General features: G+C 40.9%; 2 protein-coding genes across 2 annotated transcripts in view; one reads left to right on the forward strand and one right to left on the reverse strand.

Annotated features, from left to right (window-relative positions):
• Positions 1-5,000: 5,000 nt before the first annotated feature.
• Positions 5,001-5,987, forward strand: LOC121683464 (olfactory receptor 52K2-like). The gene has a single exon (XM_042063097.1). The coding sequence runs from the start codon at positions 5,001-5,003 to the stop codon at positions 5,985-5,987; it is 987 nt and encodes a 328-aa protein (XP_041919031.1).
• A 2,835-nt stretch (positions 5,988-8,822) lies between these two features.
• The window catches only part of arrb1 (arrestin, beta 1), a 35,849-nt gene continuing 18,134 nt past the window's right edge, over positions 8,823-26,537 (reverse strand). The window contains exons 2-16 of the mRNA XM_042063210.1: positions 22,460-22,490; positions 20,849-20,909; positions 20,453-20,497; positions 19,902-20,098; positions 18,158-18,217; positions 17,604-17,671; positions 16,780-16,915; positions 16,337-16,421; positions 16,185-16,257; positions 15,549-15,686; positions 13,905-13,988; positions 13,572-13,595; positions 12,938-13,008; positions 12,605-12,656; positions 8,823-9,761 (exon numbers count right to left, since the gene is read on the reverse strand). Of these exons, the coding sequence (XP_041919144.1) occupies positions 9,650-9,761; positions 12,605-12,656; positions 12,938-13,008; positions 13,572-13,595; positions 13,905-13,988; positions 15,549-15,686; positions 16,185-16,257; positions 16,337-16,421; positions 16,780-16,915; positions 17,604-17,671; positions 18,158-18,217; positions 19,902-20,098; positions 20,453-20,497; positions 20,849-20,909; positions 22,460-22,490 (1,237 nt within the window). The 3' untranslated portion in view covers positions 8,823-9,649. The remainder of the gene's footprint in view (positions 9,762-12,604; positions 12,657-12,937; positions 13,009-13,571; positions 13,596-13,904; positions 13,989-15,548; positions 15,687-16,184; positions 16,258-16,336; positions 16,422-16,779; positions 16,916-17,603; positions 17,672-18,157; positions 18,218-19,901; positions 20,099-20,452; positions 20,498-20,848; positions 20,910-22,459; positions 22,491-26,537) is intronic.

Raw genomic sequence — 26,537 nt, forward strand, 5'->3', positions numbered from 1 at the left:
GTTTTTCTTCCTATCATCTTTAGGTTAAACTGGTTTTACCCATGGAGTTTTCTTCTCAAGTCATGATTACCACCAATAGTTGGATTTCTATTCAACTTTCTAATGCGCATTTCGACCATTCCAATGTGCATAAAATTCGATTGGCTACCGTCGGGTTATTCATGTTACATTTTTACCTACACGTTTCTGTTAAGGTTGCCCTGATGACCTTATGTTTTGATCACACAGCTGTTCAGAAATATTTTCTTCATTAAGAGAATGTCAGGTTTAATTCGCAACACAGTGGATGGAGACGCACACAGATGCGTATTTTTAGCCAAATGTTCATCATTGCGCATGACATATGGGAATACGCGGAATGGAAAGCCAAACGTAACACCCACCTTATAACTGGCAGTAATGATTTCGTGAATTTTATCTTCATCTTGAAGCAGATCCCGTAGCTCTACGATACTGAGAAGCTTGAGTCGATCCAAGTTCGAGTACAAGTCCCAAGTGCGCGTCATTTTCTCAGCCTTATAATCGTTTCCTCCTATCAGTTTCGCTGACACTTACATTCAGGGTTAAAGACGGGGATAGTAAATGTACAAATAACAAAACATCAAAAAGTTACTGGACATGCACTCAGAATGGGACATACATACAAATGCTCTAAAATACTTCTGCCTCCGTTCGCCATCTCTTGTATGTGTGAAGATTAACCCACCTTTTGGAGGAGCTTCAACGAATCGTTTCGATAGGCTACAGATCTGTCATCAGGTAATAATAGCCTACCTATTAGCCTGAATTTACCTTTCTATAGGCCTGCACGAAACAAGATACTTCATTTCTCCTCGTCATACTCAATTAGGCCTATAATTCCTTATTTTGTGTTACTTATTCTTTACAGAAAAAAGATGGTGCGGATTGTTAAAGCGGAAAGGTGATAATGTGATGATATCCATGAATCTTTATACCTGGTTGGCCTGGAAAGTATTGAATAAGTAGATTTTATTGGACATTATGAATGATAATAAACCACAGAAGACAATCCAAATGTAAATCATGATTCACAAATATTTCTCTATCACAAATATGTATTTTGAAAATTCAAATTGTGTGTTGTGTAAAATCCAACCCAGTCTCACAATGAAGCATTACACTTTATGTTGGGGAGAAGGATATGAGCCTCCAAGTCATTTTCCCCTCAGACTGTTTAGTCAAATCTGTCTATAGTTAAAATGCCTGTAGGCATGTGTGACTTATTGTGATACAAACTTTTCCATTCTGTTTTTATTATTATTATTATTAGCTCACTTGACATGACATGGGCCGTATAAATAAATAACAGACATTAATACTCACTCAGTAAATATGCAAACATATGTGTCTCTTCAGGGCTCATTATTCAAAATAAAACTCTTGGCCTGGGAGGGAAGTACCAAAGATCCTTGATGAGTGGCTCCGCTTCAACCCTTTCTGGTAGTGTCTGAGGCAACCAGAGGAGGGCAGCGAAAGCCTCTATTTTGGCAGATGTGTTCAGACAAGTTAGAGATCATTTTGACTTTCTTCAAATAAATGTCTGTATATTACATTTTGCAATAATTATTATCTATCACAATTAAATACATCTATTCACAATTACACACACACACACACACACACACACACACACACACACACACACACACACACACACACGTATGTATTGGCTCTATATTTACTACCACATCCCACAAAATTGTTGACCTTGCATGTTAAGAATATGAGCGTAAATACAAGCACCATCCTAATAATGAAGTATTATGCATCAGACGAAAAGCACCCCTCAAATCCCAAATGCCCCAGGCCTAATGACCCTCTTGTCTAGGAGACTATATCCCATACACTGACAGGTATGATAATGAAATAATCAGTGTTTTTCACTTCACCTGTCAGGGGTCATAATGTTATGGCTGATCGGTGGGTGTTGTATGTCCAAATTTTCATTGGACCTGCTGCTCCTATTACATTGTAATTAGCACTGTATAACAAAAACATAAAACAAGTCATGTGATGAGGCAAAAAGTACAAATGTGATAAAAACAGAGTTCATGTTGTGACACTTTTGATACCTCAGAACTCAATCAAATGGGGATCAATAAAGTATCTACAGAGAGGGTTAAAGCGGAGCTAGTAATCAAGGATCTTTGGTATCTATCTATTTATCTGTCTGTCTGTCTGTCTGTCTGTCTGTCTGTGACGGAACTACCTCGAGTTTCCGTCTAGTTTTGGGCTTGGCCACAGAAGCAGAGAGACCGTAGTGGTAAAGTGCAGAAATTGGATTTAATTTAGGGCTTGCAAAATGAGAGCAAGCAAATGAAAGATCCATGCACAGCTTGTGAAGAAAAATATAATAGTATGCACAAATTTCATAAGTAATTCAGCTATTAACAAATCCTAAAGTCACGGCTAGTTCTACACGGAACACGACTACAAAAGATGGTTAAATAACTTTACTATAGACATCACAAGACAACACTAGACTCCACTCTAGACTAACAGAGGGGTGAACATATATGCAGGTGGCCAGCACCATTCTAAATTGCAGGGGTAGACAAAACAAACAATTAACACACATTTCACGAGACAGACTATAAGACAAAATAGTAATGTTCCCCCATGAACAAATAACATATTCAAATAAACATCACATAGTAAACACATTCAAAGAGGTACATATAGGGACGAACATACAGAGCAACGTGATCAGGATTGCAACCCCCCCCTTTGCGCTTCCCAATTGAACATGGCCAGTTCCCTCCGGAACCCAATTAGAAGTCCATTGTTTCCCGACAGCACCCCTTTGCTGCCGGACAGTCAGAAAACAACCGAGGACGCAGCCGGCGCCGGTAACATAACATGCAAACATTTACCCAGAAGTTTGTGCACCAACCTGTATGAAATAAATGTTATGCATAGTAAATAGTCTTTGTGTTGTGTTCATTTCCATGTACTTGACGTGAGTGACGTTGCTTAATGTGTCTGTGCATTTGTTTGTGTGTGTGTGCACGTGTATAAGATCGGCATAGTCCATAGTCTGTGCCGTCAGGGCATTAGATATGTGCGGTCACATTTAGGACCGTCACACTATCTATCAGTATTTACATAATAAACACTTTTTAATCAAACTTTGTTTTAATTACACAATAAACTTTATTGAAAGGGAGTATTTACACCATATCCTTGTTGTCCAATTGTATTGTGCTGTTTCTGCCCTGAACACAGTAAACTCACTATTTTTATTGCCATAAAGAGTTGATAACACTTTATAGAGTTTATACAAAAAAATAATATAAAAACATGATGTCCATGAAGGTGAAAAATGGGTAACACTTTACTTGAAGGTATCTACATAAGAGTGACATGACAATAATCCTAACACTAACCCTAACTTGTCAAAAAACGAATGACGCTTATCGAACCGAATGACAGAAGCGTTATGTCATAAACGTTTATGACTTGTTTATAATGTTTATGACACATTCATGACAGTCTCATGTCACTCTTATGTAGATACGTACCTTCAAGTAAAGTGTAACCGAAAAATGTCACACTACTGTTTCCATTACAACTACACTACTACATTCAAAACAATTTAAGTGGCATACCAGTCGCCACACCTCACCTCTCTGATTTGTACAATAACATCACAAATCTAATTGCTATTGTTAATGCTGATAACTGGCCACCCAAATGCAGACGTCCCCCAATGCTAATTAAATGGGTTGGTAATTGGTCCCTTTGCAGTCATAGCCATGCTTCAGTAGTACACTCTGATCCGGTTCATTCCCCTGGAGTTTGCTCTAACGTGTTTGCCTCTAACCCGTTTGCCACAGCTCCATCCATGATGCAAAATAGTTCCTGATTGATGTAGCGACAGGAGCTCATGGGCAGGGCAGCAAAGGACTTGACCGTGTTAGAGAAAGTACAGATAGCGATAGAATGCAAAGACATCTGTTCTTGCAGTCATGGTTTGCTACTATAGTTTTATTAGATCATGTTTCACAGTCTTGCCCCAATTCAGCTTGCATATGCTTTCTTGGAGAGATTCATACGGCCCTTATCTGGATGACAGGCAAAGTCTCTAGTCAAACAGTATCATAGGGACATTGAATGCAGTCCATTTACCATCACCATCCCATCCATGGACATCTAAGTCCAAAATATAGCATTTGAATGTTGTTTTTGTGTTGCTACTGTAATTAACACAGCTAATTACTGGTCAGTGAGGCCTGGGTGAGCGGGGAGTTTGGAGAGTTTGCTGTAATGGCTTTTCCACACATTTCCTACTGGAGAGAGTTCGACCCTTAATTGGCCCCATGGCATAACAAGTTTTTGTCTTAGTTTCATTTGTAAACAGGCTTGGTTAAATTAGCTGCTGTTGAAACATGAACAATTCACTAATGTATTTGTGAATTTCAAAGGAATTGATCTGCAAAAAATGACAAACTTTTATTATTGTAAGCTACATTAGCACGTATAATGCGTATTTCAACAGATTTTGCATTTAACAGCAAGTTTTAAGCTAATACATAATTGTGAACTCGGTCCCTGGAGGTTCAATGGAATCAATGGAACATAAAGGGAGAAAAACACAGAAAATAACTATAAGTGGTCCACAGAGATCAACTACCAACTCTTTATATACCGCATGCCTGGAAAGACTGAATCTTCCACACTGGCCTGTGGTCACTGGACAAATGACCACACTAGCAGAGAGGTCAAAGAAACAGAAAATCACAGACAGGTACTATATAACAGCTTCAGTTCTGTAATGTCTGACTTTTAATATCAAAAAGTTGGTCCACACAGATGTACATAAACAATAGTGTATTGATTTGCTTGCTGTAATATATGCTTTGTTTGTTGTGACTCATGACCATGTGTGATCATGTATTTCCTTTACTGGAGATAAGAAGTTTGCTGATGCACGTTATTGTGAAACCTTCAGGGAGAACCGTCAGGACAGTTCATGTGCCATGATGGTGGAAGCTGAAAGAGCCAATGTTTCACACACGGTGTTCGTTTTTGTTGGCTTCCCAGAGACCTACAAACATAGGCAGTGGTACACAGCACCCTTCCTTTTGAGTTACCTGCTCATCTTAGTAGCTAACTCCCTCTTGCTCTACGTCATCCGCACCACCGAGAGCCTCCACAGCCCCATGTACATCCTGGTCTCAGCACTGGCCGTTGTCGACATCGTGGTCCCAACAGCAATCATTCCCAAGATGCTGCTGGGCTTTTTGTTTGACCTGAGTGAGATCACGCTGGCTGGGTGTTTGACGCAGATGTTCATCACGCACTTCTTCTCGTCCGTAGAGTCCACCATTCTGCTGGCCATGGCGCTGGACCGCTACGTGGCCATTTGTCTCCCGCTGCGCTACGTGGAGATCGTCAACGGCACGCTGTTTGCCAAGCTGCTCGTCTTCACGCTCGTCCGCAGTGGGGCCATCATGCTAACGCTGATCGGCCTGGTGCTGCCCTTGTCGTTTTGCGACTCGAACGTCATCAACCACTGTTACTGCGACCACATGGCCCTCGTTAGCCTAGCGTGTAGCAACACTGACAAGAACAAAGCCATGGGGCTGGCCGTCATCGTGTGTTTTGTCGGCGTCGACACATCACTCATCTTCTTCTCTTACGTCAACATCCTGTACGTTGTTCTGAGGGCAGCAGCAGGGGAGGACAGGTGGAAAGCTTTTCACACCTGCGGTACTCACCTGATGGTGATGATGAGCTTTTACCTGGTGGGCAGCGTGACATTCCTGTCACACAACCTGCCCATCCCCATACCTGTGGACGTTAACACCTTTCTGGGGTTGCTCTATATCATCTTCCCTGCCAGTGTTAACCCTGTTATCTACGGGGTGAGGACTAAAGAAATTAGGCACGCGATATTGAGAATGTTCAAGGTCCAGCAGCTCAACAAAGTGTTTGTGTTACAAGTGTCATCTGTGAAAAAGTGACAATAGACTGTATGTTGCTATACAGAGATGACAGACTGAGATCAGACTGAGATCTTTTGAGTTTAATATGTTGAGATTGTTAAAACTATTTGAAATGTGTGTATATAACATGACGTCTCTTGAGTTTAATATTTTGAGATTGTTATAACTATTTGAAATGTATGTCTATATACTGTATGTATAAAACATAATGTCTCCTCACTCTGTTCCATCATTGCACTTTGAGATCATCACAAAATCCATTGATATACTGTACAACCTGATTGTGGATATCTATGTCTAGATACTGACTGATCTGATGTTGTACACTAGTAGATCAGGTCAGATGTGTTTCATTCCGTTTCAGCTGCAACATACTTAAATTGATGTCAAAACTGGAGGAAATAAATTACTTTTGAGAGGAAGAACCAGTTGACCCCCTTTCCGACAGCTGTATCCTTTGAAAGTTACATCTTTTGAGTTAATTATAAGAGAATATTTCTTTAATATCTTCATATTGGACATATCGACACATCACCAATATCTTTCCATTTACAACTAAGAGGGTTAGCTCACTCCACCTAAGGAGCCAAGTAGAAGGAACTAAAGGATCTCTCCTGGTCTATTGATACACCTCACAAGTCCATTCTTAGTAGGATTGTCTTTTGTAATTTGGACTTGTGAAGCTGTGCTCATCTGTCCTGCATGAGGGGTTTCATGGTTACAACATAAATGCTGAGAACAAGAGAAATAATCATATAGATACACACACATGAAAAGATATGTGAGGGAGATAGGTTACTAATAATACATATTATATTAATATATATATATATATTATTATATTATATAAGCTGCTTCAGAGGGACTGTCCCTTGTATCTAATGACTGTACTCCTTATTAATTAGTCTTTATTTTTAAATGATTTTACCTGCGTTTACTGCGTTTTATGTTTTTATTATGATCTTTACCTTTTGAACTATTTTTTGACTATATTGCCCTTCTATGCTTTTATTTGTTATTACTGTTTGCTTTTGTTTATGTAAAGCACATTGAATGACCTCTGTGTATGAAATGCGTTATACAAATAAACTTCACTTGACTTGACTTGTACAGTTATTGCTTTTATGAGTTCACTGTAAGTCACCATGGAAGTAAGATACTCTGCTAAATGGCAAATAATCTTTGGCCATTATGTGGCGGCGGACATGGAAGCCCAAGTAGTTGCTGTCACTCTTGTGTGTGCTTGTGTATTTCACTGGCTCCGTACTTGTACTCTGCACAATGACAATAATGTTGGATCTAATCTAATCTAATCATTAAACTTTAGCCAACTCAAACTCCACTCAACACACATGATATGACTGTGTTTCCTGTGTGTACTCTAACCACACCCATGTGATTGCTGTGTCCTGTTTGTGTGAGGAGATGCTCTAGTTAACAAGCTCACTGCTGCGCTGGTAATTCAAAGCTATTGTTTATCAGTATTTTGTCAACACCATACATTAGTGTGGACTGCAGAGAGGCTCCCCACTGAACACTGGCATCCAGTGGGACGACAACCTTTAACAGGTCAGTGGTCAATTAAATTACAGCCGGACAAAAAAAGACAAATAAGTACAAAGGAAAGATTTAATTGGTCACCAAGGAGTCTAGTGGTAGTCACGGCAACCTGAGGCAGTCAGTGTCAGCACTGCAAAGTGGGAAGCAATTAAAAATGAAATGATTCGTTGTACCCTCTCTGTCTGATCTCGTGCCGAGAGAATAATTTCCACTGTGCAGTCTGAATGATTAGTGCTGGGGCTAATGTGTGTTATGTCCAAGAGGAATTTTGCACTCAGAAAAAAAAAATGTTAGACCACGAAAAGTACAGGATAGACACATTTTTATTAATAAAGATACAGCTGAACATAATATCTTTTACACCCTCACCTGAAACTTGTATAGATAATAATAATAATAATAATAATAATAATAATAATAATGTCAGTGTAATGGTCAATAATATTAATTTGTCAATAAATACTCAATAGCCCCTCTCATAATGTCATAATCTATTATTTAAATTCATTTTGAATGGTTGGAATGACTCACAGTCAATATGACTTTAACACAGTGAACAAAAGGGAGCAGGAGAATTTTCGACCAGAGCAGCATGTCCAAATAACCTGGTGATACGTCGGAATATCTAATCATGAAAACAGTAAGACCATTTTGTACTATGGTAGTAAAACTTTTACAAAAAAATTTAAAAAGCGATATCGGAAAAGCATGAATCCCATTCACAAAAAACATACAAAGTATTGACGTCTCATGCAAGATAACAAGGCCACCTCTTTTCTTTGTAGGTATAATATATAGTTTCATTTCAGTGTTTCGTAAGGCTCTTTCCTCTCTCTACGACGCAGGGTTAGCCTGGAGGATGGGGAACAAAACCACCACGCTGGAGACAAGATTTCTCTTGCTTTTTTAGAAAAGCTATATAGAGGTAAAACTACTTCTGTCTGATTACATATTTGGCCATTTTATGTCCATATGAATCAGGTGTTTCAGAAATGGATGGTGTTCATATGTATATTAAGTTTTTCTTTTACTCTTGTTTTTGTATTTTTAAATAAAGTGACACTGGATGGTAGTTTGGCAAAGGAGACATGACATTCTGATTGTACTTTATGTGTTTATGATGTGAATACAGGATTTATGCCATTTCTGCATATCAGTGCTACTACTGGAAAGGTTTTTCCACAAAGCAGGGTATAGAACAGTCTCAAAACAACATCTCTCTGGATTATCAAACAGTTACTACCAACATGTCTTGTCTTATGTAAGGCGAAATGAAATATATATGTATATTTATATATATCTATATGTTTACAAGTAAATAATTCTCCAAATTCTCCCCTTACCCCCCCCCCCCCCCCCTACATTTGTACACATAGGAGTTTTCCCTGATGGAAGGTGCATTCGGCAGCTCATACTGAATTTGGCAGTAGTCATGGTGATAACGATCCCAGTTACATATGGAAAGAGAAGTACATATATGATACATTAAATATATTATCAATACCGAGTTGTGTATTTGCTCATTCCTACTAATACAAAAAATGCAACAAAAAACAAACCAAAACAAACCTAACAAAACATAAAAAAAAACATGTATTACAAAGTGATGTTTATTTCAAGGCATGCTTCCACTCAAGCTAGATTTAGCCAAAGCTAGATTTAGCCACGGTGACAAATGCTCAACCTCAGTTTGAGTGAACTTTATAGGAAATCCTAGGTGCCTAGAAAGTGGCCCTAAAGTAGCCTATGCACAGAAATCTTTCTCTATCTATCTCTCTCTCTCTCCCTCTCTCTTTCTTTCTCTCTATCTCCCTTACTTCTGCCAACACTGATGACTAGGTCACACAAGCACCTAACATGTAGAGGTTTAGTTTTCTAACACTTGTCCCGGCTGTATGGAAAGACGAATGTGAACAAGAAACACGGCGGCGGCACCACTGAGTGTGTGTGTGTGTTTGTTTGTTTTTCCTCTCCCTCTCTCCTTCTCTCTCTCTGTTTCATCGAAAAGGGGTCTTCCTAGCTCCAGGTTCATATAGCCGATGGGGCTGTCGATAAAGCCTGGGGAAAAGCAACACCACCGCCTCAGGAGAAGAGCCGCAACACGCCGCCACGCTCGGCGCTTATCTGTCGTTCAGCCGGGGCGAGTCTGTTCCCTCGTCTTCTTCCTCCTTGTCGTCTTTCACCCCGATGAGCCGCTGCCGCGCAAAGTCCTCGAAGATGATGTCATCGTCGCTGTGGAGAGAGCCAGAAAGAGAGAGGGTCACTATACTAAGCCTCATCAAACATTTAAAATCAGTCTGGACGGTAAACTCACATTTGCTGTGACTTAACCCCTAATCACTGGTCTTAAAGGTAGGGTAAGCTATTTATAACATTTAACACTTTGGGCCCTATCATGACATTCTAAAGTGCATTATCACTCGTCAAACGTTTATTCAAATTTAGTAGGATGTCCAGTTCACATTGGGAGGGGTTTCGTTATCAAACGTGGAGCGCATAGCGCAACAAGGTGTTCCTAGGTTTTTTAATCAGTCATATGGGTGTGTTTAGGGCGTAACATCATTTAAACCAATGAGAATGACATCTGTCATTCCCTTTAACGGCGCAAAGCGCGATATGTCAAATAAATGCATCGGTATTTTGGCATTCAACCATTTGAAGGAGGCTGCTTGCGAGACCATATGGAATAGTCATTCCTAAACCATGCTTTACTAAAACCTAGCATAGCCTTCACACATTTGCACTCGTCTATTATTTGATCTCATTGGTAAAGTGAAACTAACTTCACCAAGGTGTCAGTCAACGACAAGACAGTTATATGCAGTTACTTTCACTATTGACTAATGGGTTACCATCGAAAACATAGGCTGGAAAAAGCAACACTTACCCTAATATTGCTCAAATGACTGAATAAAACAACATTTATCCTGCAGAGGAGTTGCTTATATCTTGTGACAGTGCGTCTTCAGCTGTGCTCCATACGTGTCTCTCGCCTCTCCCCTAATCACTTTTAACCGTCATTACCAATTTGCAAATGATGGTAAATAACTACTCATCATGAGATATTACAGTCTTTCGTAATATCTTTATTCTAATTATGTTTCCCATTGTAATCGTGCAATTTGTAATGTTTTGCATGGTGTGCGTTCATGAATGATAGAAGGATGGTGCGTACACCTGCCAATATGACTGTTGACAATGCACTCCTAAAATAACATATAAACAACTCGCCATAGACTTCTGACCATGTGTACAATAGCGATTTTTAGACAATGCGCCAGGCCCCTCCCTAAGGTTGTTAATTGCCACACCCCTGGGCACATTGTTTAAAAAATAAACATGCAAAATACCGAATTAAACTTTACGCGGGTGGAAAACGAGTTTTACGCCATGCGCTGGTGTTCAAAATACAGCCCTAAATGTAACATTCAGCAAATATCTCTTCATGATCCGCTCTCCATTCTCTGAGAAAAAATGTAAAAAAAAATGGTTTACTTCCACAGTGCTGGCTCTGTGAACTGGAAACAAACAAAGTGGGGGCTGTCTGTCCCCAAAACTATAACAAAACACTGTGTGGAGTTTCTCACTGAGCACTGAGAGGAGGAGTGAGCTACCTCTCTGGTATGTTTTGTTTGTTGTTTGGTTAAAATATAATGTAAATTGCTTTGGACAAAAGAGTCTGCTAAAAAACATAAATTTAGCATCGTTACATCGTACAGCATCCACCATATATTTAACCTGCAGTAGAAGAATTCTTCTTGGCACAACAGCCATCAAATTAATATGAAACCATCTGCAGCAGTTATTGAAAGACTACAATTCTTCAAAAATATGAAAAAATATGAGAGTTGTGACTTTAGCTTGTTCAGCACTCTTATCTTTGGCTCCTTTTTGGCCTACTCCTGACTTTACCTGAACTTACTCACCTGAGACGACACTGTATATGCAAACAGTCACTATGAGAATACACTGCAGTATATTACTGTAATGTGGAGTGGTTTTACTTCGTCCAAGATACACTTTACTGAAACATGCTGACAGCAACTGGAATCAAATTATTTTTGGATGCAGGCTCAACAAAAAAAAATTGTTTTTTCAAACAAATCAAAACTGCCATCAAATTGAAGTAAAAATCGCACACCCAAGGAACTTTTATTTTACTGTAATATGCCTAAATAGACTGACACATTTTGATCGAGGTCTAAATCAATGTCCACAAATAGCTGGAATTATTCAATGTCAAGGGTTTCCAATGGTCATAGACTATAGGTTGCCTAGTTCTAATGGAGGGTTTATACAGTAGGTGTATTGTAACTGTGTAAACAGGGCTTATAGGTACAGTGTCACTTGTCATCATCTGTCCTACAGTGTCTTTGTAGCTTACAGGGCAATGAGAGCAGACACACAGACACCCTCTATCCCTCTCATTTGCCCTTACTAATGTATGCAGGCCAGGGCAAGGGCTGGGAGGCAGAGAGCAGGGGGCCCAAGTCGGATGGAGACCATAAAATGTGAGCAGGAAGTAGCGGAGGCTGAATTATTCATAATTGGGCTTATGTGGCTGGTTAATGTGGGTGTGTGTGTGTGTGTGTGTGTGTGTGTGGGTGTGGGTGTGTGTGTGGGCATCTGAGAGTGTGTGCATCTATGTGTGTGTGTGTGTGTGTGTGTGTGTTTGTGTGTGTGTTTGTAAGTGTGTGTGTGTGAGAGAGAGAGAGAGAGAGAGAGAGAGAGAGAGAGAGAAAGGGAGAAATTGTACGTGTTTGTGTGTCTGTGTGTGCGTCTGTGAGTGTGTGCATCTGTGTGTGTGTGTGTGTGTGTGCATGCGTGCATGAGTGTGTGTGTGTGAGCGTGCGTGCATGCGTGTGTATGCGTTAATGTGTGTGTGTGGTGTGTGTGTGCTGTTACTGCTGTGCTTGGTGTAGAGGTGTGGCAGGCAGGGGAGCCGGAGCATGGGGAAGTAGCCCAATGCATTATTAATGGGGTGTTCAGTGCAGCCACAGCTCCTGTGCAAATTCCATAAAGACTAAAAGGAGGGGAGGCAAAACAACAGTAGAGGCAGTGGCGCAGGCTCTTACTTTGTGTCGAATTCAATCAGGTTGGTGTCGATGGGCGCGTCGCTCTCGGGAGCTGTGGTGGACACAGAACACATGCACAGAGAATTTCAAGCGAAGAACAAAAAGCTTTGGAAGTTTGCTGCATGTAGACTTCCTTTATAAATCTACAGTGTTGATAGATAGATAGACAGATAGATAGATAAATAAATAGATAGATAGATAGATAGAGAGATAGATAGATAGATAGATAGATAGATAGATAGATAGATAAGTAGTTTTGGAGTGGTGAGTTGGTATCAGTGTAAAGAGACACAGGGAGAAGAGGACTGGGAGACTCATAACCAGGGGACGTACCATCTCTGTATGAAGATTCCTCAATCGGTTTTGGATGCATTAACGTGAAAGGCAGCTCCACAGCAACATCACTGTAAAGTATGGTGCCCAGTTGATGAATGCAATTAAAACCTGCACTTATCATTTACTTCCCTTTCTTCCCTCCTCTGTCTCCTTGTTTTTCTACCACTGTCACCTTCAACTGAAGAGTTCAGATGCAAAACCCTCTAAATCCGTCTGACCACATTTCTTTTAAATGAGCATTTAAAATCCGGTTCCTATAGGTTTTTGCATAGAAATTGATATTTCAGACCAGGAAGAGAGTGTTACTTGGTGTGTTTTGAAGTTAAATTATTTGATTAACGTATACTATGTGAGGAGAGCATTCACTCACCATCTTTATCTCATTTTTGACGTAGGTGGCATTTAGAGGCTTTTGCATCTGTCACCTTCAACTATTCTTTGATTAGTACTAAAATGTTCTACACTCTCATGATCTGGTAATAGTATTGATTTATTTAGTACTAATTGCTGCCTAAGGTCTCCTCTGCATTGCAGCCTGAATGTTATTCCTCATTTCCGTAAGTCGCTTTGGATAAAAGCGTCGGCTAAATGAATACATGTAAATGTAAATTATAATAAGCAAAGGTTCTACCTTGAGGCGAGATCTCCCAGAAGACTGAAAATATAAAACACATCAGTTTAAGATCCTGTAGGGATGTTTTGCAACACCAATTCAGTGACACACATCATATCAAATAAAACATTAATAAACAGCACATATTAGGCCATGGAAAAAAAGCGTCTTTGTCAGAAGAGCTAAAGTAGCTTAGTTCTCATAACATCACTGTGATTAACACCAAAACATTCTGACTCAGGGGATAATCCTGTGTGCACACACTATCCAAAATAGTGTTGAAAATATCTGAAGGGTAAAAAAAAACATACCAACAACAAACAACACAAAGAAACACTAAGATGCACCTACCCGCCTCTAGACACCACCAGCTTCACTTTGACCTTGTAGGAGACAATGATACCCAGGATCTCCTTGTTGGCCCCTTCTCTTAACCTGACCAGAGTGATAGCATACATTTAGATGTACAACATACTATTAGTATTATTACTATTATATATATATATATATGGGAGCATGATAACAGGCAAAACATGCATAGTCTGCATAGTCTGTCTGCCTCTTCACCCCCTCCATGTTTGGTACTGTCTGTCCACTAGCCACTTTTACCACTGTCTTTATGCCTCACTGTTTGCGTGCTATATTAGCACATATGCATAACCCCCCCCCTCCATGCCACAGCCGAACTGTGGCCACACTTATACATTTTCTTAAATAGTTAAATATATAGATATATAGACTTTACTTTACTTTATTTTTGCATTGTTGCACTGTTGGACTTACTCACTTGCACTATCACCATGACCACTATCACCATTGCACTACCACCATGACACTCATTCACACAGAGCACCTTAGAGCACCTTACCATACCTTACTATGCACAGAGAATCACAGGCTCAGTCCCTGCCTCAGTCATTGCAAGCGCCTCTGATTGATTAATCACCACTATGTGGATACTGTTTTTAGAATTGATTTAGATTAAGTGTTAGTATAATTTGTATTTTTGTAATTTGTATTTTAGTATATTTTTATATATTGTATTTAAGTTTAGTTAGTATAATTTGTACTTTAGTATATTTAGCATATTCTTTATCTTCTATATTGCTTAGTTGTGTTTTTATATTATATACTTTAATTACTCTTTCTGCTGTTAAAGAATGTGTTTGTGTTGTCTGTATGCTGCGGAGACCTTGAATTTCCCCTGGGGATCAATAAAGTATCTATCTATCTATCTATCTATCTATCTATCTATCTATCTAAAACAAATGGATAAACATTTACAAGTTTAACATCCTGCATAACCATGTACACGTTTTGGGACAGCTAGTCTATAGTCAAGTCAAGTCAAGACAAGTCAAGTCACGTTTATTTATATAGCATATTTATAAAAGCAAACAGTAGTAGCAAATAAAAGCATAGAAGGGCAATAGTCAAAGTTAGTATAGGGCAATTCCACGGAAAATTGACTTTTTGTCACATCCATAACGCCAGTGAAATGCATTGGCATTTGTATGATGTGAATGATAACATTCAATTTTTGTGCATTTTTTCTCATGTACATTCTTCAGCCAAAACTAGCAAATCCTCAAATGTCATGTAATCATTCACATCATACCATACCATCACATTTTATTGGCGTTATGGATGTTACAAAAAACATAATTTTCCATGGAATTGCCCTATAGGGAAATAGTCAAATAGTTAGTAAAGATCATAATAAAAAACTAAATATAAAACTCACAAGGTAAAATCATTTAAAAATAAAGATTAATTAAAAAGAAAACATAAAAGACACAAGGTAAAATGTATGAGCTAAAAGGGAGCTATAAGCTAACTGGTTGAATCCACTTCCAGCATGCTAAGCTAGGCTAACAGTGAAGAGAAGGGTATTTACCCTCTTATATAACTCTGGGGTAGAAGACAATTTCCCAAGCTAATTTCTCCAAAAAGTTGTACGTGTTCCTGTAAGGACTGAGCGTGCTCAGTACTCACAGCGTGCTGGAGGCCAGGTTTGTGTCCTCGTGCTTTAGCTTGCCATCCAGCGCCAGGCCTCTCTTCTCCCGGTTATTGGCCAGGAAGGGGGTGAGGGTGTAGACCTTACAGAACGTGGCACTTGGGGCAACTATGTCACTGAGAGACAAAAGAAAAAAGGATACTGTAGGACGTTGTATGACATCATTGTATAAGCTCATACAACACGTTGAAGTTGTATGAGATCATACCCATTTTGGTAACACTTTACTTGACAGTGTCGACATAAGAGTGACATGACACTGTCATGAACGTGTCATAAACAATGATATAACGCTTCCGTCTATTAAGTGTCATTAGTTTTTTGTCATAGGGTAAGGAATAGGGTTAGGGTTAGGATTAGGATTAGGGTTAGAGGTAGGATTAGGGTTAGGGTTCATGTGTCATGATAGTGTCATGTGTCCATGACAGTGTCATGTCACTCTTATGTCGATACTGTCAAGCAAAGTGTTACCCAGTTTTAGTAACAGTTTAACAGTACATTCACATTTTCATTTGAGGCATTTCAGTATATCAATATAGATGTGTTCTCTTGCAGATATTTTTGTTGAATCAACTGAGTTGCCTGTCTGTCTGTGGCTTTGCTTTTGTACTTACTCTGACTCTTCTGTTGCAACTGGGCACTTGTACTGGGCAGTGTTGAACAGGCATATATCTGCATACTGACGTACTGAGGGGAAAACAAGCTTAGTCAGACGACATTGCCATTTTTAAACAAGAATATACTGTATTCATGAAGAGTAAAATACCTGAAATCTTCATCTTCTTTACTGTCTTGTTAGTGTTGTTGGTGACATGAACATTGACACTAATGGGCTCGCCATGGTAATAAATCTATGGGGAAATCATATGGAATGAATAAGGCCTTTGATCATATCTCATATGACTGCTTTAATATGAATAATTCATAGGATTATGGTTCTTTCAGACATTAAACATTAATTAATAAATTAATAAATTAATAAATATGCAAATGTGTAGTGTATGAAGTGTCACAGCCATAGAGTACATCAGAAAATGTATCTCTTTATCATTTCCACAAAATTAGTCTGCAAATAGTTTCATTCGAAAGAAAATGCACTTCCACTTCCAATGTACTTGCGAATGATGTAGCCTAAACTGTTTAAATGCATACAGTATGCATGGAATGTGAGATGCTATTCCCTCAATCACCCAGCAGGGGGCTTCCTACCTCCTTATCCAGAGAGGCCTCCAGGTGAAGAGGCTTGTCGGACATGAGGAACTGCCGCGTTGTCTCGGCCATGGGCTGTGGACCTGGCTTCTCCGGGGCGTACTGGACCTTCCTGATAACGAGGCGCACAGAGTTCCTGCGGCACACACAGAAGTGCTGTCAAACTCCAGGTACTTTAAGATTACAGCACTACAAACAAAGCTGTTTTCAGAAGGTGAGTTAAAATTCTGTTATATTCCAGCTTTTAACTATAAGTAAAGTTAGTGCTTTGGTGCTGGATTGGCTTATGCTGTATGGGCATTTCGTCTGTGTGTGCCTCATGCCTACTGGCGTCATTATAAGGATGTATAACGCAGCTGGACAAAACAGAATCTGTCATGGATCAAGAGCCCCCGAAATGTCATAGTCGTAAACATGACGGTGTCCTGTCCACAAGGGCCAATGCAAATGGGACAACATGCAATCACTCATGAAGCATTTCACGCCCCCATTTAAAAATTATGGCATCAGCCCTAAACTAGAGTGGCTAACATGCTAATTAAAATAAAGGCTCAAGGCTGTACACACTCAGAGAACCTACTGGGTAATTTTCCTACATTCATTCACATACATTCAAGCTCAGCCCATCTGTGTCTCTCTCCCTTTTTGCCATCTCTCTCTCTCTCTCTCTCTCTGAAAAGTAAGTCATGCACCTATAATATTTATGCTCTTAATAGTGTGACAGATGTCGAGGGAATTCATCATGTAACAATCCCTTTGCTAAATGTGGCGTAATATACTGTGATATCTTCCACATGGCTGACAGAACCGTAGGATGACTGTACCTTTTGTGGATTTTTTCCTCAACGTTCTCTGCACAGAAGGCTTTGACTTCAAAGTCCACCCCACAGGCCTTAACAAGAGAGACCCGAATATCAAAGAGAGAGAGAGTGGGGGAGAGAGAGAGAGAGAGAGAGAGAGAGAGAGAGAGAGAGGCACTTCAGTAAAGAGCTTCCAACGAGCCGTTGCAGTGTTTCACAGCTACTGTGACCCAGCATGCTAACAGGTTGAGCAAAGCATGCGCTTCTTTCATGTGCCATCGTGTTTGTGTATGGATGTGTGTAGGCCTATATATACATGTATGTGTTTGTTTGTGTGTGTATATACGTGTGTGTGTGTACAGTATATACGTGTGTGTGTATGTATGTATGTATGTATGTATGTATGTATACGTGTGTGTGTGTGTGTGTGTGTGTGTGTGTGTGTGTGTGTATGTGTATGTGTGTGTTTGTATACATGTGTGTTTGTGTGTGTGTGTGTGTGTGTGTGCGTGTGTGTGCGTGTGTGCGTGTGTGTGTGTGTATGTGTGTGTGTGCGTGCGCGGGGCTGATCTGAGTACCTTTCCTGTGTCCTCGGGGCCTGGCTGCAGGGTGACGGAGCAAGGCAGGTTGGGAGGAATCTGTGGGTGGAGCACCGACATGAAATGAAATTCAGTACTGCGTTCAGATGAAAGACTACCTCACATCTCACATGAGAGGTCCTTCATTCTGAATTGGAAGGCTGTTTTGTGGAATTCTGGAAATGGAAACCTTTTCATGTCTGTTTCTAACTCACACCCAAAGAGGAATTTACGAGAGTTGAACACACAAATGTCCAGAAATGTTCTGGAAAGAATTCAGCTAAGCTAAGCTCCAGAGGCGGACAGAGTACACAGCTTCATTACTTGAGTAAAAGTACAGATAACCTTTGCAGATAACAGATAACCTAAATTTTACTCAAGTACAAGTAAAAGTACAACAGTCAGATGTCTATTTAAGTAAAAGTACTGAAGTACTTGTTTTTAAAAGTACTTGAGTATCAACAGTACAAGAGTACATTTTCTAAATATTGCATTACTACTGCCACAGTGCTTACATTTATGTACAGGAACGTCCTACATTGAGTTATGAAAAATGTTAATGTTAATACCTTGGAGAATGTAAAAGGAATTGAAAGTAAAATCAAGTCATTTTCATCTTTTTACCATGTTGCCAGGGATGGGCAGTATTTCTAATACATGTATTTAAAATACGTATTTCAAATACAAAATACTATTTTGTAATTGAAAAACTTGGAGCGAACACTATCATTAACTTGTTCAGAAAATTTAAATAGTCTGGCAAGGTGGGGCCATGGGTTGGCACATTCCTGGGATGGACCTGCTGCGTCTTCATCCATTGTTTCGTCTATGGTTTCGTCTCTTATCTAAATCTGACCATGGAGTTGACTTTGGCGGAAAGCTGAAGGTGATTGCTGATAGGCTGTCCCAATCGGTGGCGCCTGCACAATCCAATCACGTTTGAGAGGGAAACAACAAATTGAGGGTTTCTGAGATTTTTCTTTTTTCCTTTTTTTTAGAAGAAGTAACGGGTACTCACGGTTGTGGATAGAAATGTAGTGGAGTAAAGAGTACAATATTTGCCTCTCAAATGTACTTGAGTAAAGTCATGAGTGCTCCCCAAAAATGATACTCGAGTAAAGTAAAGATCCTTCAAAATTGTACTCAAGTACTGTACTCAAGTAAATGTACTCCGTTACTGTCCGGCTCTGCTAAGATCTAGGTCACATTTACTTCTTAAGACACATTTCTCACTGAAGATGGGTATCTGAAGAGTTCAGCTGAATAGAATCATGGCGCTTTTGGCAAAGCAATTAGTATTGGGAGTCACCTTGGTATGAAACCTCAGAATAAAAAGATCAAACAAATGATAAAAGTATCAATCTTCAGCACAAGACTTGAATGAAATACTGTTCCAACAGCTTGAGAGACAGGACTGAGGAGGACCTTGAAGGAAAAAGTTTAGGAATGCTACCTTAGTTTATTTACCAGCCCCCTTACTATAGTTACTTTTATCTCCAATTTATAGATTACAGTACATTACATTACATTACATTACATTTGGCTGACGCATTTTTAACCAAAGCGACTAACAACATGGTTAACAGTTCGAGCTTTTTAAAGCAATTTTCTCAACAACTCTAGGACAATTAAAAAAAAAAGATCTAGTACAATAAGAATAAGTGCATCAGTGAGTGCTGTTTTTTAAACAACCGAGTCAGTTCTAGTATAGATCAACATACACCAAAAGGGGAGAGCAGAGTACCTCGAAGGTGAAAGGGTACGCATGCTCCCCAAGCTTCTTGATGAGGCGCTCCTGCAGGCGTGTGAGACTTTTCTTCTCCTCGGCCACCGGCGGGAACGCTTGGATGTTGGCCACGAAGAGGTCCTTACGGAACGTCAGGCCCAGAACGTCCAGATCCTCGCGGCCGTAGCGGAAGGCACACGTCAGCGTTACAAACACTGGAGAGATCCAGGGTGGAGTTGGGGGAGGGGGGGTGGGGGGGCAGACAGGAATAAGAAGCTGGTACTTTAAGTCAGTATTCTTTTCATAATGGAACATGATATGAATAAGTACATCCCAGCTTAAATTAATATGGAAATTGGTTGGCACAGCATGGCGCTCCGTCACGCTGCTGTGACACTCTGGGAAGCATGACAGGAATGGAGTGAGGAGCCAACTGCCAGAGCTCTGAATAAGAGCTTAATCAGATGTCACATAAAGGTTTTTTATATGTTGTATAAAGGTTATTCATCAGGTGTCACATAAAGGGTTTTATCATGTTGTATAAAGGTTATTCATCCGTTTTCTCGTACCTTTCCTCTCCTTTAAATACTCTGGATCGATTAGAACAACACCATCTGGAAGAGAAGAAGGTAAAAACAATCAAATTTACTTACAGTAATTACATTTTTAGAAAGGATTGCTGAGTTTTGATTGTATGTGTTTCATTTTGACATAGACGTGAGTTGTTTATCTCCCAGTGCTATGTCTTATTTGGCTGTGTGTAGAGTTTTGACATAACGAGCAATGAGCAATAAGCAAAAACTGTAACGTTTTATCATGTGTAGCATGCTTACTTAACTTGTTTTTGAAAAAAAAGAGAAAAAAGGGTTTGAAATGATCAGACGATGATGATCGGGCACCTCCACACAGATTTGATGGAAACGTGTAAAATTTTTCAAATGAAAGCACCATGCTTGTACACATACCGACTGGCTCCACAAGGTCCACATGGTCAACAAAGTCTCTCTTCCCAAGGTAGACTGTGAGCTAAAAAAAAAGACAACATAAATGTCAAATATTAATGAACGGCACTGATTAGTCCCCCTACACCCTCTCTACCCTTTTCCTAAATGTTCTGCATACGGAAATAGCTGAAATAGACAAATGATGAGATGAAATGTGTTAGCTATTCAGCCTTAGCCCACCTAATTTCAGCTCTGGCTGCTCAGTTGGCTGAGTGCATAATGCGTCTGGCTGATTCAATGTTCTTCAATATTCAGGGCTTGGAATCTCTCCCCCAAACTGGCCTTCTCATCTGTATCTCATTATAGACAGCATTCATTTATCGGGAGGACCTTGGTGTGAGGGCTGTAACCTCGTAGAGGGAGAGGCTGACATTTTTTCTCTCTCTTTTTTTCTCTTGCAAATCACAGAAACTCATCATAATTAACCCAAAAGCAGACACACACTATCACATAAACTAATTCTCATGGAGACAGAAACACGCAGGCACAAAAACTTGCCACAAAAGCCCCAAAACACACATACACACACACACACAAGCAAACACACATTTCCTGTCTTTGGCTCAGTCCTTGTCATGCATGCACCCTTGCACACATGCACATGCGCACACACACACACACACACACACACACACACACACACACACACACGTGTGTGCATGCACATACACACGTCTCACACACACACGCCTCTTTCATATTCTCCTCACGACCACTTCCTCTACAGCGACCCCGATGTACCCTGCCTCAGACCCCCACTGCCAGGCCTCTAAAGCAGCGGATCTGACCGCCACAGAGAGCCCCAACACAACGCTACGATGCTACACAACGTCCGGCCTTTCTCTGCACTCGACTCTCTGTCCTCGATTCCCACGGTGAATCCCAGAGACGGCTCATTGCCGTGCCAACTTGCTGACCAGCGTCCAAACAATCATGGCTTCGACCTGTCAGCAGGCTGTCCCTGGGAGATGCAAGGACGTCTGTGTGAGAACACAGCCCTGCCATCTCTCCCACTCCCTGCTCATCATCAAGTGAATGGACACTGAATCCTCTGCCTCCTCTTCTCCTCCTCTCCCCTTCTCCTCCTCTCCTCTCCTCTGTCTCCCCATCTTCCCTTGTTCTCTCCTCTCTCCTCCTCTCCCCTTCACCTCTCCTCTCCTCTCCCCTTCTCCTCCTCTCCTCTCCTCTGTCTCCCCATCTTCCCTTGTTCTCTCCTCTCTCCTCCTCTCCCCTTCACCTCTCCTCTCCTCTCATCTCTGCTGCTCTCCTCTCTTTGTCTCCCCTTTTCCCCTCCTCTTCAAGAACTCTTGACTTTGACAAAGGCAACTGCTACTGGGCCGGTGTTGGATCTCTGGTATTGATCAAATCACAAGATCGTTGGGGGCTTAATTAGAAAGGGTAGTTTTGATGGTCAAGTGGAATGTGCCTGATACAGGCTTGTTTTATTTCCATCACTTGACACTTAAGCATTTGCTGTGTGTTCTACATGAGCAATTCAGTTCACCTTGCTGTCAGAGTAGGGTTGTTGACCTTTAGAGATTAGCACAAAATGAGAATAGAATAGAATATTACCTTGCCATTGGGACTTGCTTTCTTGAACACCCTGAAAAACAAAAGGAGAAGAGAATAAATAAAAAGGGACCACAGGCCATCACTGTAGACAAAAGCGTCTGCCAAATACCATAAACATAAACATAAACAAACATTTCAGACAGTAAACTGGTCAATAACAGCACAGTACTCATTCATGTCAGACTACACCTTAATGTTACCATCATGAGCTTGTCTCCTGGCATGGATCCAAAGGACCTATTCCAGGTCAAGGCCAAGATTGTTTTATATTCAGCTACACTTACATTTACATACATTAATTTAGCTGATGTTTTCATCCAAAGCAATTTGCAAATAAGGAATAACATTCTAAGTGTAGCTATAAGTGCATTAGGGCACATTAGGGGTTAGGATAAATACTACTATCTATACTACCACTAGCTATATATCAGTTGAATACTTCAGCTATCTCAGACTACAGTGTCCTAAGACAATATCCAAGGGCACAGTCAATTAATCACTCTGCTTGTACCAGGAAAGCCAAAACGAAGCAAAACAAAATAAAACTCAGTCCAGACATCATCATTCCTGCATAAGCTGGGCCACGGGCCCCCTTTTAGGGCAAGGTACTGGGTCTAGTCCCCAAGGAGCAGAGCAAATTTACTGCATCAGTGGCACTGTAACAATCCCAAATCTGAGAGTGGCTCGTTACAAATCAGGGCCATCAGTTACAGTGACAAGAGCCCACACCAAACGAGCCTAGGCCTCAAATGAAGCCATAAAGCACTCACCGTGTCAGAGCCTGAGAAAGTGAGTGCTTTTTAGGTGACATAAAAAACTTACTTTGGAAATTAAGTAAGCACACCGAGTAAGTTAGAGAATGCATGCTTTTATTTTTAATGATTGCTTGACCAGCGTGGAGTGGAGATCTCTCTCTCTCTCTTTCTTTCTCTCTTTCTCTCAGAGGCAGACTGAAACCATTACAAATTGACTGTCAATATAATGAGGATGTATTGCTATGGCAAAGAGAACAACAGTGGTTGCCAAGCACATTTTCATAATAGAATATTATAATAACAATATTACATCAATTGTTCTCATCTATCCTCTAGATATCAAGCCAGGGAAATTATCATTTTTGAATCTTTGTAAGGCTTGTTTCCCAGAAGAATCAGAGGGTAATAACATCTCTGCAGTGCACAAGCGAATAAGAATTTATTTATATGGTGTGTAATAGCTTGTAATGACCGGGAAACCAAGCCCTCTCACAAACTTTAGAAATCCACACAGTAACCACAAAACAAATCCATTAACTCTCTCTCTCTCTCTCTCTCTCTCTCTCTCTCTCTCTCTCTCTCTCTCATAATCTCAATAACTCCCTCTCTCTCGTAATCTCAATACCCCCCCTTTCACTCACACACACACACACACACTCACACACACACACACACACACACACACACACACACACACACACACACATACACACACAAACACAAACACATTCCACATGAAGAGCCTGAAGAGCCCGCATCTGCTGGAGTGATAAACCCCCTTCTCCTGCAGCAACATGAGAGCGTAGCCTGTCCCACGAGTGGCCATTATTAAATAGAGAATCACAGGGAGGGGCCAGTGTGCCATTTTAATTGACCTCCTCCCGGTAACATAATAACAGCTTGCCTGGAATCAGCAGGCTTTTGGAGGGCGACAAATGCACATACTCTAACAGAGCTCAGAGACTGACGATTCCCTCCAGGAAAGGGATGATGGAAAAATACCCATAGTGTTCGGAGAAAGAAACACTCAGTATATATGGCTGCAAACGCTCAATATATATAGCTGCAAAACATGTTGCTACTTGCCAGAATTCAGAAATTAAATGTGTTGTGACTACAATTATGTATAAATATTTGTTGAATGTTTTTAATAACTTTGATTGATTTTTAATGAGACCTGTTGCAACCTCCTAATGCTAATGAACGGCACACAATCAATACATCTAATGTAGACTAATGGAGATGCACTGTGACATGAAACTCACATTACTCTTTAAGTAGCCCATGCGTTTGCAATTATCAATAATAACTTCACTCCCCCATACCACTCATCTTCTGAGAGAGACAGAGAGAGAGAGACTGAGAGGAAGAGAAAGTGTCTAAGTGATGTGTATGTGTGTGTGCGTGTGCGTGTGTGTGTGTGCGTGTGTGTGTGTGCGTGTGTGTGTGTTTGTATGTTAATATGTTGCCATAGTTGCCAAAAGCATTAGATGATTTGCACACAGTGTGTAGAATGGAGAAAGAGTGATAAGAAAGAGTGATGCAAAACAAACAAAAACACTGAGAACGACAAGGAAAGACAAATTGTCAACAGAGAGCTACTGAGCCAAACAGGGAGAGGAGACGGAGTGCAGGTGGAGAGAGGAAGAGGAGATGGGGTACAGGTGGAGAGAGGAAGAGGAGATGGGGTACAGGTGGAGAGAGGAAGAGGAGATGGGGTACAGGTAGAGAGAGGAAGAGGAAGAGGAGATGGGGTTCAGGTGGAGAGAGGAAGAGGAGATGGGGTACAGGTGGAGAGAGGAAGAGGAAGAGGAGATGGGGTACAGGTGGAGAGAGGAAGAGGAGATGGGGTACAGGTGGAGAGAGGAAGAGGAAGAGGAGATGGGGTTCAGGTGGAGAGAGGAAGAGGAGATGGGGTACAGATAGAGAGAGGAAGAGGAAGAGGAGATGGGGTACAGGTGGAGAGAGGAAGAGGAGATGGGGTACAGGTGGAGAGAGGAAGAGGAAGAGGAGATGGGGTACAGGTGGAGAGAGGAAGAGGAGATGGGGTACAGGTGGAGAGAGGAAGAGGAAGAGGAGATGGGGTACAGGTGGAGAGAGGAAGAGGAGAAGAGCTAGAGGAGAGGACCAAGAGAGTGACAAGCAAGGCTGGAGGGAGGTGGAAGAAGGAGAGAAGAGGAGAAGAAGGATGGAGGGAGGAGGTAAAGAAGGAGAGAAGAGGAGAATAAGGATGGAGGGAGGAGGTAAAGAAGGAGAGAAGAGGAGAATAAGGATGGAGGGAGGAGGTAAAGAAGGAGAGACAGGAGAGTAAATACTGAGAGCAAATGTGGAGGACCAGACTCAGGGGAGTGTAAGGGTGGAGAGAGATGATGTTAGTCTGCCTCTGTAAACAGTTATAGTGTGCACATCCCACCTTCTGGCAGGTGCAGGACAAAAGAAAACTATACTCAATTGAAAAAATCAGACTCAATTAAAAAAATATTGAAAAAATATAATGTCCGCAACACTGCTTTTGACTCCCAATTATTTAATGCAACGTTTCGGCCCTGCTGGTTTTTGCCTGAAGAAGACCCAGCAGGGTCGAAACGTTGCATTAAATAATTGGGAGTCAAAAGCAGTGTTGCGGACATTATATATGTTTTCAATATTTTTTCAATTGAGTCTGCCTCTGTAGCCACCAATTCATGAAAAACTAAAAGTTTTCATTGAAAATGTTGATTGGCATTAATTGGTTCAAACAGCTCTTTGACATTGTTTGGTTCGATCAGCTCTTTTTCGGGCATAGTTGCTTCTGAACCGAACAAGTCCAGACCGAACTTCCCGACCTCAGATTCTGCTGGAGTAGGAAAAACAGAGAGAAGATAGAGAGTGTGAACATGTGGGTAGATCGCATAGGACAGTCAGATGAGATTTTGACTTTTTAACCCCCCCTTTACTGAACCATCATGTGGTAGAAGATAGAGAGTGTGAACATGTGGGTAGATCGCATAGGACAGTCAGATGAGATTTTGACTTTTTAACCCCCCCTTTACTGAACCATCATGTGGTTCAGGAACACCACGTACCCAACCCTGAACTCATACTATCTCTATAGAGATAAAAGCACAGCACACGTCACCAAACCAGACGATCTCTCAAACCAGCGACTCTCAGAGCCCTGCTTAATGGCGTCAGGCACAGTCAAACTGCCTCCCTATCCATCAGACTCCCCCCAGTCCTGCCATACTGGGCTTTCTCAAGCTCCTCAGGGGCCCAGGGCGGCTCCTCCTCCTCCTCCTCCTTAAACACTCTGGTTAATGACAGCAGCAGCAGCATCAGCCCCG

The sequence above is a fragment of the Alosa sapidissima genome, chromosome 15 (genome assembly GCF_018492685.1).
Source record: "Alosa sapidissima isolate fAloSap1 chromosome 15, fAloSap1.pri, whole genome shotgun sequence".
NCBI lineage: Eukaryota > Metazoa > Chordata > Actinopteri > Clupeiformes > Clupeidae > Alosa > Alosa sapidissima.

Bases quoted from the DNA above. Each gene is read 5' to 3' on its own strand.
- LOC121683464 (XM_042063097.1), top strand. From the start codon at position 5,001: ATGATGGTGGAAGCTGAAAGAGCCAATGTTTCACACACGGTGTTCGTT.